At 39.4% G+C, this 12,956-nt stretch overlaps 1 protein-coding gene across 2 annotated transcripts in view; it reads left to right on the forward strand.

Moving 5' to 3' along the window:
• SV2C (synaptic vesicle glycoprotein 2C) overlaps nucleotides 1-12,275 on the forward strand; it is a 134,497-nt gene extending 122,222 nt beyond the window's left edge. For both annotated transcript variants that reach the window (XM_042454228.1, XM_042454227.1), the window contains one exon: nucleotides 1,850-12,275. In XM_042454228.1, the coding sequence (XP_042310162.1) occupies nucleotides 1,850-2,033 (184 nt within the window). In that variant the 3' untranslated portion in view covers nucleotides 2,034-12,275. The remainder of the gene's footprint in view (nucleotides 1-1,849) is intronic.
• The last annotated feature ends 681 nt before the right edge of the window (nucleotides 12,276-12,956 follow it).

Here is a 12,956-nt window from a genome sequence, read left to right on the forward strand (position 1 = left end):
CTGCAGCCAAAAAGCATGTCTTTGCTTCTATTTTCAAAATGTCCACAAGACACTCCATCATCTCAGCACTATTTTTGCATGCCACTATTACAAATGTTTCTGAACTGATAGTGTTCATAGCCTATCTGGATGTAGTCTCATCAGCATCCCAACAAAGGTCCAACACACACTGCAGAAATAATCCAGTTTGAGACTGCTTTAATTATCCTGGCTCAATGCAAGCGAATTCTGGGAACTGTAGTTTTGTGAGACATTTAGCCTTCTCTGTCAGAGAGCTCTGGTGCCTCAATAAACTACAATTCCTGGGATTCCCTAGCACTGAGCCAAGACAGTTAAAGCAGTCTCAAACTGGATTATTTCTACAGTGTGTTTTGGACCGATGTCTTTTTAATTAGATGGCTTGCTTAAAAGCATATAAATAGTTTCTGTTCTTCAAAGGATTACAGTCTCCTCCTTATCTTTTATTTCTCTGGAAAAGAGGTGGACATCTTGCAAAAAAGATCTCAATAAACACTTCAGATTTAAAATTCCTGCTATTTATCTGCCCCAATAATTGTGATGAGTTGTTGACAATGCAGACAAATTGCTCATTGCAGTTAGTTTAAGTATGGGTATTAGTTTGGATTATTTACTTATTTACTTATTTATTTATTAATATCTTGCCTTTATCCCAAAATGGAATTCAAGTCTGCTACTATGTAGCTACCTGGGGAGGAGGCAAAAATTTAGGCATCCCCCCCCCCCATGAAATTTGCCTACTCCATGAAATTTTCTTTCAGTCCACAATTTTCAAACATTGCAGTACCTTAAAACTTCAGTTGTGATGCAGTTTAGGCATCCAAAGAAAAAGGGCAGGCAAAGGTAATGCAAACACAACAAAGATAAGAGTTTTAGGCATTAATGATTTTTGGTGTCTCACTGCAATGCTAGAAATTGGGGGACTGGAGGAAATTTTCATTTAGGGATGCAAAATCCTTACTGGCAGCAGTACCCTCATTTTGCATTATCAGAATGTCATAGTAATTACTGGAAAATCGAGTTCCTGAAAATTAATGCCTAAGTAATGTATTATTAATTTAAATGACTCAGCCAATTACATTTCTTAATGGCAATGAAAATGACAATCTGACAGCTAGCAACTATTAATTAATTGTCAAACCTGGTGTTCAGTGCTCTGGATGGTACTCCAAGGAGGCCTGGTAAGTGCCAATAATGGTACGATTTTAGTGCCAGGGAAAGGCATTTTCATTTCCCCAGAATTTTGCTGTATTTTAATACATTTTGTATGTTTAATGTGTTAATTACCTCTTATTCCTATGTTTCCTTGTTTGTTTGTTTTTTATAACCCATTATAAACACCCACTCCACTCTTCCTTAGTAGTGCAGCAACTGAGCCTTGGAGTTAGATTGGGAAGTCACTGGATCAGTCTTGTCCTTCTTTCGACCAGTTTAAATCCTCACACATGGTGTGTTGGGGATGTGAGAATAAGTGAAGGTGCCTATGTTCTTTTGCTATACTGGATTCTTGGCATATAATTCTGTAAGGTTCTAGTATCAAATCTATATTTGGCCCCACCTCAACAATTCCCACATGGTTCCTCTGTCTCCAAACTGCCTTTAAAGGAAAAGAAAAGAAAATCTTCATCCTCCAGCTAAACAGTATTATTTTAAGGGGTGCATTTTTCAGAAGGAATACTGCATTGGTACAGAGGACATGTACTTCTTCATGTGTTAACCATTTTCAGAAATGGCATATAAACTAGTATATAGTTTCTCTCTTCACTATACTTATTTTTCCTAATTTACTTCTTCCATCCATGTTAACATCTTATTTCTCTTTCTCTTTCAGGGCAACAGGCTTTGGCTTTCTAAACGCGTTATGCAAAGCAGCAGCTGTTCTTGGGAACTTAATATTTGGTTCCTTTGTTGTCATTGCCAAATCGATTCCTATTCTTTTGGCTTCTACAGTTCTGGTCTGTGGAGGCTTGGTTGGACTTCGACTCCCTGACACCAGAACCCAAGTGTTAATGTAACTTGGGAAGGATTGTGGATAAAAAGCCATTTACAATTTGTTTTCCTCTCTTTCCAAGTGTCATATCTCCTGGCTGGATGGACAAAGGCTTCAGATTTTTAGATCATGGAAGATGACCATGTAGCAGAACTCCTACTCTCAAAATGAAATATCTGTGACAAAAGATTAGAAAATAAATTTAAGTCCTCTTCAAATGTTCCCCAGATTTCAGAAATGTTTCTTTAGTATTGTAGCTCCTGGATTATAGCATGACCTTACTGGCTTAGAATTTTGGGAGTTCTAGTCCAAAAATGTAACTTTTCTAAGCTCTTAGTTTAGAATTCACCAAACACATGGAAGGGGAGAGAGGGGAGAGCTTGGAAACAAACCAGAAGTTAGAACTTACTGGAATTCTCTGTTAGCTTTGGGGTTCTAAGAGTTCTACTCCACAAAAATGACTTTTCCAAGCTCTGAGCTATGCCTGTTGGATCCACATCTAGCATCACCCATCCCATCAGTTCCCACCCCCACTCCCAACCATACATTTGGGAAAGTCTGAAGTTGGGGAGCTGCTATGTATATACAGTCTCCTGTATGAAACTGAAAACTCACAAAGACATCTATTCACATATAAGTGTGTGTGACAGCTCCTGCTTAGAAAAATCAAATTAAAATCATAATAATTAATATGCTTTTAAGATGAGCCATGACTTCCAGCATATGTTAAATAGTCTGTAAAATGAAATACAGAAATACTATAGTCCCTTTTTCTGGGCAAAAATTAACATCTATAAAACAAATAATTGCAGCATTTAGAAAAGATTGATGAACTTCCATTCCATTTACGGTATAAATTGAGTGACCATATTTTCTTCTACTTAGCTACTGTATGTGGCCTTAGAAATTGCTTTGAAAAATGAAATGAAAAGAAAAAAATATTCTCAACTGTCCCATCAGCTCTGGGAATAGAATCATTGCTGTAATATTTCTTCCCTACTTAGACAACACTGGACTGCATGCTATCTGAACTCAGCATATATCTCAAGGCAGTGCTTTCAGACTGCCAGGTAAAAAGTTTTTTTTCATCAGTTGCCAGGTGTGGCTGTTCTGGAAAACAGAGAATAAGATAGCAAAAGAGAGGGAGAAAGGTGAGCCCATATCCCACAGAAAAAATTTTTTTCCCCCACCCTGGTCTGCCTTGTCATACTTGCATTTTTCCAAAGAAATGCAGTAGGCACAGAAAGGCACCTCTTAACTATGTACTTTATTCCAACGGAGTTCAGTGGGATTTGTAAGGTGGTTACCTTTTTTCTGAATTGAAGCCATTATGTTAATGCTTCCAAGACATTCTTTTAATATACACTGTAATGTCTTAATTTTAATATAAGTTTAATTGTTATTTCAGTTGTTCCCACATCCGTGGATAGTTGCAATGTCCTTGTTGAATTCTATGCTCATTGCTGATCTCAGAGCTTTTAAAAACTAAACTGTTTTGTCATCAGAACCCCATTTTAAATTTGGTCTTTTTACAGATTTCCTTTCATTTGGAGGATAGGATTTTTTAAAACCTGCTCTTAGACATAAGGCACACTTGTGTAATACTTCTAAAAATGAAATCTGAAGCCTCTGTACAGATTGGGAGTGATGATCAATCACCAGCTGTAAACCATGCTTTTGACATGCACTGTCCATTTAGATAGATGTGGTGTTTTGTCTGCTTCCTTCCTGTATGTAATCACTGAAGAATCCAGAGCCATAACTAAGCTTAAGCTTTAGAAGGAAAAGCAAGCACCAGCTCCAAAGTAGGACTGCCACAATACAAAATCTCATTATTGTTATTATTGTGTTACTTTCCAAGAATCTAATAATACTTGGTATCCAAATAGAAACTTTTATGTGGGATGTAGCCTTGACAGAAGGTAGGCAAGAAAAGTAGACAGATTTTTTTTTTTTAATAAGGCGAGGGAAGTGCACAAAGAACTACCAAAGACCTGCATATTCATCTTGTTTAAGATGTGTGGTGCATGGTCCTAGAAGACCAGCATTGTCTTTGTAGCCACGGGTCCCCCTTTCCCTACATTAATGGGAAATAGTAAGGTGGAAAGCATGGAAGAGAAGAAAGATGTAGTGTGAATCGACAGAAGAAGCCTCAGAAACCTAAGGAGAAAAAAAATGACTGTGCCACTTCAACACATTATGTTTGAAATGCAACTGGAGGACACATATGATCTAGCCATATGAAAGCCTGTGGCTTAGATGCAGATGTCTTGTTGCTAATATAAGTCCTTTAATGGTCCAGATGCTATATAGGATATGAGAAAACCAATTTTCCTTGAGCTATATAAGTGTTATTTTACAGTTTCTTTATCTTGTTATAACAGTTTTTCAGATACTGTTGTCTAGAAATAGGTTTTGAACAGTACAGCTGGGAAAGCACTGAATAAGAAGTGTCGAGACCTTTAAATGGCTACAGCAAAGTAGAATGGGGGTTGGACTGGATGGCCCTTGTGGTTTCTTCCAACTCTGTGATTCTATGTTGTTCACTTTTATGTAGGCTTTATTCAGCAGCCACATAAAATTGAACAATTGGGATTACTTGCATTTCTTTCTCAGGTTGTAAATTACGTGTACTATCCCTCCAATCAGAGAAATTCACGTTGCACTGTAAACAAATATAGAGGGAGGGATGTATCATGGGTTGTTGCTGCCTCCCACCTTTTTTGTAAAATATGCAGACGGGCAAAAAATCATAAATCACTCATGCAGAAAGTAAAATACGTACCAGTTTAAGGTGGACCTTGCATCCCACTGCAAGGGAGATATGCAAACTGGCATTTTGCATGCTAAAACAACAAGTTGGAAAAGACAAACTGCATGCCAGCCATGCTTTCTTGCTTCCAGACTCTTTGCAACATTGAAGATACTCTCAGAAACAATGATTTTGTACTTAAAGCTTGTTTAAAAAAAATCTCGACAATATTTCAGATTCCTGCTCATGTTGTTACATGTAACTTCCCAATCTGTTGTGCAATGCTGCTTCTGCCTATTCAGATATCCCTCTAGCTTCTACTTGTGCTAGATGTAGATAAATGTTTTATCATCCATAGTTCTAGCTATCTTTTCTGTGTGGGGAAGCATTGCTTTGTTTAATCCTTTGAAGAAATGCCAATAATCTTATTGCTTCCACTTGGTGCAGAGCTCCATAAGAACAGAGGAACTACCTGATTGCATCAAACTAAAAGCTTTTTTAGTCTGGTAGCCCATAAATAAGTGCTATTATACTACATCTTTCCATAGATTAAAAATACTTTTTTAAATTCAAAAAGTGTTTTAATTATCATTTGAAAATTACCCTCCCCACCCTTCCTAAAGCAGTCCATATGTCCAGTATTTACACCTCATACTTTAGCTTGCTTTAAATGTCACTATCCATCTCTCAAGCTCAGAAATTGGAAAAGTCTTCTTCCTGGGACATTCTGGGAGATTAGTGGAAAAAGTGCTATTCCCAGGTTCTGTTCCAGCCAGGGTCAGACTATAGCCCTGATTTGCTGATCCTTAGATACAGTCCTAAGATTGCTGCCTTCAAGTCCAAGCTACTTTCAGCTTCTTCTTCACTGAAATTGACAGAGGTTGGTGGCCTCATTTACCCAAACCTTGTGAAGTTTGACATTTTTTGAAAATTCAAGTACCCATATTACATTTTTTTCAGGAGAAGCATTGGTCAAATGGTTTCCCCCTGACTTTATAAGTTTCATTGCAGAGCAGCAAGATGAGATAAATCTGTAGCTATGAAATTGGTGCGCACGCGCGCACACACACACACACACACTTGTATACATTACAAGCAGGAGAGGTTAAAATATGAGAGAGAAAGCCATTGACTAATTGTACCCACCACTGGGCAAATATGTATAGAGCACTAAAAATGCACTTCAGAGGGAATATGACACATGAAATGCAGGAAGGTTGAAATGTAATGATAACACATTTACTTCTTTAATTGTTGCCAGTCAATTTAAAAACCAGACTTAAGTTCTCTCAAAAATAGCACGACCATCAAATGGTAGATCTCAAAACTGTTTCAACTCCATTTAAAGCCTGCAGTTTCATTGACAGGAGTAATTCCTATCCCTTACCACTCCACTGACATGCCTAGTTACACTGTTTAGTAGTGCTTATTTCTCTTTGTCGATGTTTTTATTTTTAAACTATATCGCTGTTCCAAAACCAGGGAATGGAATCATGTGGCCCTTAGACCACAGCAAATCTTCAAGATCTTTTTTCTGGCTGAGCACCACCACCACCACCCTGAAGCAAACTGGGGCCAAAGATCCATCCCCAAATTGCTTTTGATTTCTGTCTCCCAAATGTGAGAACCACACCTCCTCTCACAATTCTCCTCTAAAACTAGGTGTACTGTCCACACTTTGTAGCAAAAACTCTGATTATAACAAGTTTTTTTGTGAGGAGCTTGTGTGACTTCCATATCCATTATATAATTTATACTTTGATTAAAATTTGCCCACAGGAGTGGAGAATCTCTGGCCCTCTTATCATTTATGTCTTAGGTCAGCCCTTTTTTGATCAGGTGCCAACAGATGGATTGTACTACGACCCGTACCTTCTTAAGCCCAGAGATCCACACTAGCTGGATAAGATGAGAGCTGTCATACACCTAGGCTTGCCAGGTGAAATACAAGGCAGGGCTTCTGCCCCTTTAATGGTTGTGTAGAAGTGGGAATTTCAGCAGGGGCTGCCTGCATAATAAGCATAACTTCTGGCAACCCTAAATTCAGCATATCTGGAGAAGGCTAGGTTAAGAGAAAGTTGTCTTATTTTTGAGTTACCTGTATTCAGGCCCCCCCCCCCATATTCTCCCCAAATTTATTGCATGGCTAAAATGTATACATACACACAGACATTGTGTTTTTGTGACAATGTTTTGAAGAAACTCTGAACACCTATGGGGAAAAGCACAGGAAGTACAAAGAAAGCTGCTGTGCTATTTCTTAAACAAGGGGTAGGTTGAATCAGTATTTTCAGCTCAGAAGCAAACAAGGCAACCATAATTCCTTTTCCTCTAGATTTCCTGTCTCCCTGTTCACCAACCACACTAGCAAAGCCAGGTTTTGCATTCATATTAAATAACGTCTGTTCCTATCAGGCAGGAAACAGCAGGAAGCACTGCTATATGTTTACTAGAAATTCTTGAACGGTTTCCCCTCTTCTGTGATTTCTGCGTTGGCAGTTTATGAATGTAGGTGATGTGTGACACTGTTACTGCACCTAGTTGACCATATGATTTTCCAGCAGTGATTGGATATAGGATTCAGAGAGAGGCAACGATAGTGAAGTTGGTCTCTGTTCATAGTATTCTGACAGGGACATCTCTTGGTACTTTTTTTTACAGATATACCAAGACTTAAATGGTGCAATCTGCAGCACCTAGTCATGCACAGATCTCTTCACTGTGATCGAGATCAGAAGCACTTTATATAGCATGGAAGCAGATTTATTCAAATAGAAAAAAAAAGTCAAAATCCCTACAGGCCCACATGTGCAGGCTCTTGGTGTGTCATCAGATATTTTTCTGTCCTGGGTACCAGCTATTGCTCTTTGGCCAATACATATGGGTGCTTTGTGGCATGGCGGCAGCGATTCTAGGGCTCGGGAGCATGCACCAACCGCACAAACCCAAGCCCTAGTACGTGTGGGCAACGCCATTTTTGAGTGCCGCCGCCTACATGAGGCACGTATTGATGACACGTGGGCACCTAGTGCCCACACGTCTCTAAAAGGAAGTGTCGTCATAAGGGCTGTGACACAGCTCTTATGACATCGCAAAAAAGGAGCCACTCCAGGCGGCTCCTTTTTTACTGCACAGCTGTGCCACGCAGTGTGGTTGCCATGGCAATGCTGTGCAGCACAATGGGCTGGCATTTCCTTGCCAGTCTGTACTGCGCCTTTTGTTTCCTTTTTAAAGAAATAATCATGGCTTCCATGGGTTGGTGTAATGGATCTCCTTGTCCAAATTGGCCCTGTAACTCCAACCCTTGCTGTCCTATGACTCACCTTGCCTTTTTACCCTCATTGGATCTGGTCTTTGGGCCAGACTGGCCAAGTGGCTGTGTTGATCAGTTGATTCAATGTAGTAATAAAAACAAAGATTAATTGTAACAGATAAAACATCTAGCTTGTTCCTACATTGTAACACCTCAGCTGTCTCCCTGAACTCTCTCCTCCATGCCTCTCTTCCTAACTGGTCCTATCCAACTCTATTTCTAACTAGCCCTACCTCTGTTTCTAACTGACCCTATCTGACTTTAAAAAAAGGAGCAATCTCTAGTTTCTTTCCTCCCCCCCCCCCCACCCCATCGACCCCACTCCCAGCATTTAGTGAACTGGGGTTGGCTGACTCCATCCATGCTTGACTTGCTTCTCACTTCATAATTGTTGTGCAAAGAAGTACTTGGAAAAGAAATAGATTTCCTTCCTTATCTCATTTTATTGATTGACTGATTGAGTGCATGCTTTAAAGAACTTGTTGAATCTGTTGACTTAGATGTCTATGTCAATGAAAAAGATACCTTTAGTTCTACTGCTGGATTCCTAATAATCTCATATAGGCATCATATTATCTGTCACTTTCATTTCTGCCTCTTGATGCTGCTAAAAAGAACACAATATCCCCAACATATGCCTTTTGTTTTCCTATTAATGACAACAATAAACACTGAGTGTGGCCCATATCGTAGGGTGCACTGACAACATAGAAATAATGCAATATGACACCACTTTGAGTACTATAGCTCCATCATATGAAATCATAGGAGTTATAGTTTTACAAGTTCTTTAGCCTCATCTGCCAAAGAGAGCTAGTGCCTCACAAAACTACAAATCCCAAAATTCCGTAGGATGGAGCCATGTCAGTTAAAGTGTCAAACTGCATTATTTCTATGGTGTAGGTGCACCCTTAGTGGCAGAGAATAATATTGGAGTGCAAAAGATCTCAGGATCATTCCATAAGTCAATCACTGTATTTATATCTCTCCTTTTCACCATAACTGGAACTCAGTCATTGAGTGCTTGGTGTGTCTAGATGGGCAGCTTCCTATGATAGTTTGGGGAAAAATAAGCCTTTTGCTATACATTTCTTCTTATATCTCCAAATAATGCAAACACGATTAAAAATAATAACAGTGTATACTATAAACAATATGCAATGTATAGATACATACGTTGATTTTATATTATATAAAATACATCTCTATACATATGAAGTATAGGCATATATGTTTATATATTATATGGAATGTAATATAACATGATATATTTCTTTACGGATGCCTGTTTGTATTTATAAATTTGACAACCGAAAGCATTTTATGAACTGTAAAATCTATCTTGGAAATATATGTGCAAAAGGGTAAGATCCAGCTAAAGATCAGTCAGTCAAACCCAAATGTAAGTCCAAACTAGACTAAAGCCATTGAACTAATGTGAACTTGGTAAATCAGCAACAAAGTCCCATTGATTCAATGAGTTGGGATTTAGAATTGGATTTAGGCCAAACACTGGTAGGTCTGGCTGATTTTGCTGGGATGGATACAGCAGAATTCTATGTATGTCTACTCAGAATTAAGTCCTACTGAATTCAGTGGAATTCCACCACATGCTGAAAGATGTAGTACTATGATCCCTAATACAGCAGCTTTAGGACAATAGGAGAGTTTATATTGCCACATCCACAAAGTAAAGATTATCTCCCTTGCCCCCCAAGAGGGGAAAATCTGGCTTCAGATTACTCCTCTCAACTTTTCATTGACACCTCCAATGTTCTTCTTTGTAACTTTCCAATGTTGGTAGAGACAAAAGGGGGGCAGCAGGAAGAATATAATGGTCCTGGTATTGGTCCTCTTCTGCTGTAAAATCTGTTCATTGTCTACCTAAATTATTCTTAGAATACATTAGAAGTACGGTCAAACAAGCTTCATATAAATTCATGGTTTTAGACTCTCCAAGGCCGCATTCATGCTTATGTGCAACTTTAACAAAAACTTGTATGATGAAGTTAACAGTCTCTGGTGTATTCTTCTAATGGTCAGAACAAGAGCAGCATGTGCTTGGGATCCATTTGATCCAAAGCTATCTTGGTCTCCAGATACATCCCCTGATGGGGGCCAAGACATCTGTGGACTGGGCCAAGGTGGGATTCATACCCTGCAGTGACAGAGTGAGCCACCTCCCTTGCTAAGACCAGGGGCTCCTTGTAAGAATGACAGGGAATGTATACTCAGCGTCAAGGTGGTATACATAATTTCCTTACCATTGGGAAGGAAATCATCAAAAAAGCAAACAAAAAAGGGAACCATGTCCCCCTCCATCTCTTGTGTCCCATCTGCTATGAGCCCAATAGGACTAGGTTATTCTTCCACAGTTGGTTCTCCCTGCTAGTAGGATTGATCAGTAAAACTGTAATCCTCTACCCATTTAACTGACAAAATTTTCAGTGTACAGTGGGCCCTCATACGTTGCCGCACATTGACTATAATAGGGCTTGAGCATGCACATTTTGTCTCATCTGCTAGTGGGGGGGGGGAGCTGGAACTGAACCCCCGTGGATGGAAAGGGTGCACTGTATATTACTTCTGAATAAACTGTAAATTACTTCTGAAAATCTGTGGAATTTACAAGTACTTAATCCAGATTATTTCCAGTATTCTAGACTGTTCCGAGGTCATTAATATGTAGTGGCAGTTAAAATTTAACCTGTCCTTGAGAACACAAAGCTTGATACTTAATCGCATAAAGTTCTGATGGTGCAAAGAATTTGGTGGAGGTTTTGATGTTATAGTTTTATCTATGAAAAATTGGGTCTGCAATAGATCTGAGATATGTTTTGACATTATCTTACTATGTTCATATTTCTGCATATTTTGGCATATAAAACAAGCTGTGAGCCATACAGAAGCATCATGTTTCAGCAAATTCAGAAAATGCTATGGCTTTAGCAAGTAGTGTTTCCATTTCCTTATTTAGTACTGTATATGTTCTAATTAATGTTATGTGTAGTTAACGGTTTCTGTGTAGTATGTCTGCATTTTTGTTCTTTTATTGTTCTATGATGTTTCTACCCAGACAGCTAGTGCTGTTCCAGTAGTGTTCACATAACTTATACATTGCTTATTAGTATTTCTCTCTCTCTCTCTCCTTCTCTCTCTCTCTCCTTCTCTCTCAGTGATCTTTGACTGATCAGAAACAGAGCCATTGCCAAATTGCCTTTCTAGTATCTGTTACCTTTTATCAAACCTTGACCAGAATATCCATTGATAGATCCCATTATGGCTTATTAGAAGCACACCCAGGACAAAAGGGGAATAAAGCGAGTTTATTCCAAAGTGTTGACAATCATTGTTTGTTTCCCTTCCATTATGTAAGTGAATTTAGCTTCTCTATGTAACTGGGAGAAAGGGTGGGTGCATTGAATTGCAGAACTAAGGAGTCAGCAGAAAAGTTTTTTTCTTTCTCTCCACCCACAAGAATAAACAAAGCTTATGGTCTAAAGGGCAACTGGAGAATCTAAATTCTGGCATATTGTTTCTAAGGGGTGATTCTGGTTGTTGGAGAAAGAGCATTTCTGTTTTACTACATAAAAGGTAGAGAGCATGCTTTGACATGGAGTTAACATTCCAAGGACTAGCAAAGCAGCTCTTGTTGGATCTTGCTGTGTCCGAGGCAACTGCAGGACTAATGTCCAAGTAATATTTATATATGCATAAAATGTATAAATGTTTACAAAAATCTACTTTAATGTCATGACTTTTAAAAAATCACACCCCTTGTCTAAACTTCTACATGGACACTGAAACGGTGAAGCACATGCCAGTTATTTACATGTGCTTTATGCAGTTCTAGGCAATAAGAAGAGAGATTCCCCAACTGTAGATTGGAGAGTGTGGTTGTCAGCCAGATGAAGGCTGTATACATTGGCTCAGAGGCAAAAAGACACCTGCTACTGCTAGAGCTGTTATATGTGGTAGGGGAGGTTTAAGGAAGCTTGCTGACTCATTCATGTGGTGGGCAAATAATATATTTATCACATGCTGCTGTGTGTCTTTCACATAAGAAAATAGTTTTACCACAGAGAGGATGAAGCAGGCCTATTGCCAGCTGCCCCAAAGGGTAGGACCATGATTTTTTGTGGGTTTTTCGGGCTATGTGGCCATGTTCTAGCAGAGTTTCTTCCTTACGTTTCGCCAGCATCTGTGGCTGGCATCTTCAGAGAATGTTTGCCTGGAAAGGACTTGGCTATATATATTGTGTGACCTGGAAAGGCAGGAGTGATTTGCATGTATATTGTTCGTTGCTAATGGCAGGCTGAAGGGTCTGCACAAGAGGATTATGTCTGCTTGATAGTGCTCATTGTCTTCTGGGAGAGTTCTCATTTGCATTTGTTGAGTCTTTATCTTGCAGACCTTCCCACCCTGAGCCTGCCATTAGCAACGAACAATATACATGCAAATCACTCCTGCCTTTCCAGGTCACACAATATATATAGCTATGTCCTTTCCAGGCAAACATTCTCTGAAGAGGCCAGCCACAGATGCTGGTGAAACGCAGGAAGAAACTCTGCTAGAACATAGCCCGAAAAACCCACAAAAAACTATGGATGCCGGCCATGAAAGCCTTCGACTTCACACAGTAGGACCATGGTTTGAAGTAACAGGAGAATAGGTTTTGGTTGAATACTAGAAGGAGCTTCTTGAGAGTAACAGTGTTTGTTTGACAATGGAATCAGTTGCCTAGAGAGGTGAGGGGTGTCTCCATCTCTGGAGGTCTTCAAAAAGATTCTGGACAGCTACCTACTGAGGAGGCTCTAGCTGGAGAGCCTGCATTGAGCAGGGGGTTGGACTCAGCAGCCCATGATGGCCCTTCCAGCTCTATG

This window comes from Sceloporus undulatus, chromosome 2, assembly GCF_019175285.1.
Source record: "Sceloporus undulatus isolate JIND9_A2432 ecotype Alabama chromosome 2, SceUnd_v1.1, whole genome shotgun sequence".
Taxonomy (NCBI): Eukaryota; Metazoa; Chordata; class Lepidosauria; order Squamata; family Phrynosomatidae; genus Sceloporus; species Sceloporus undulatus.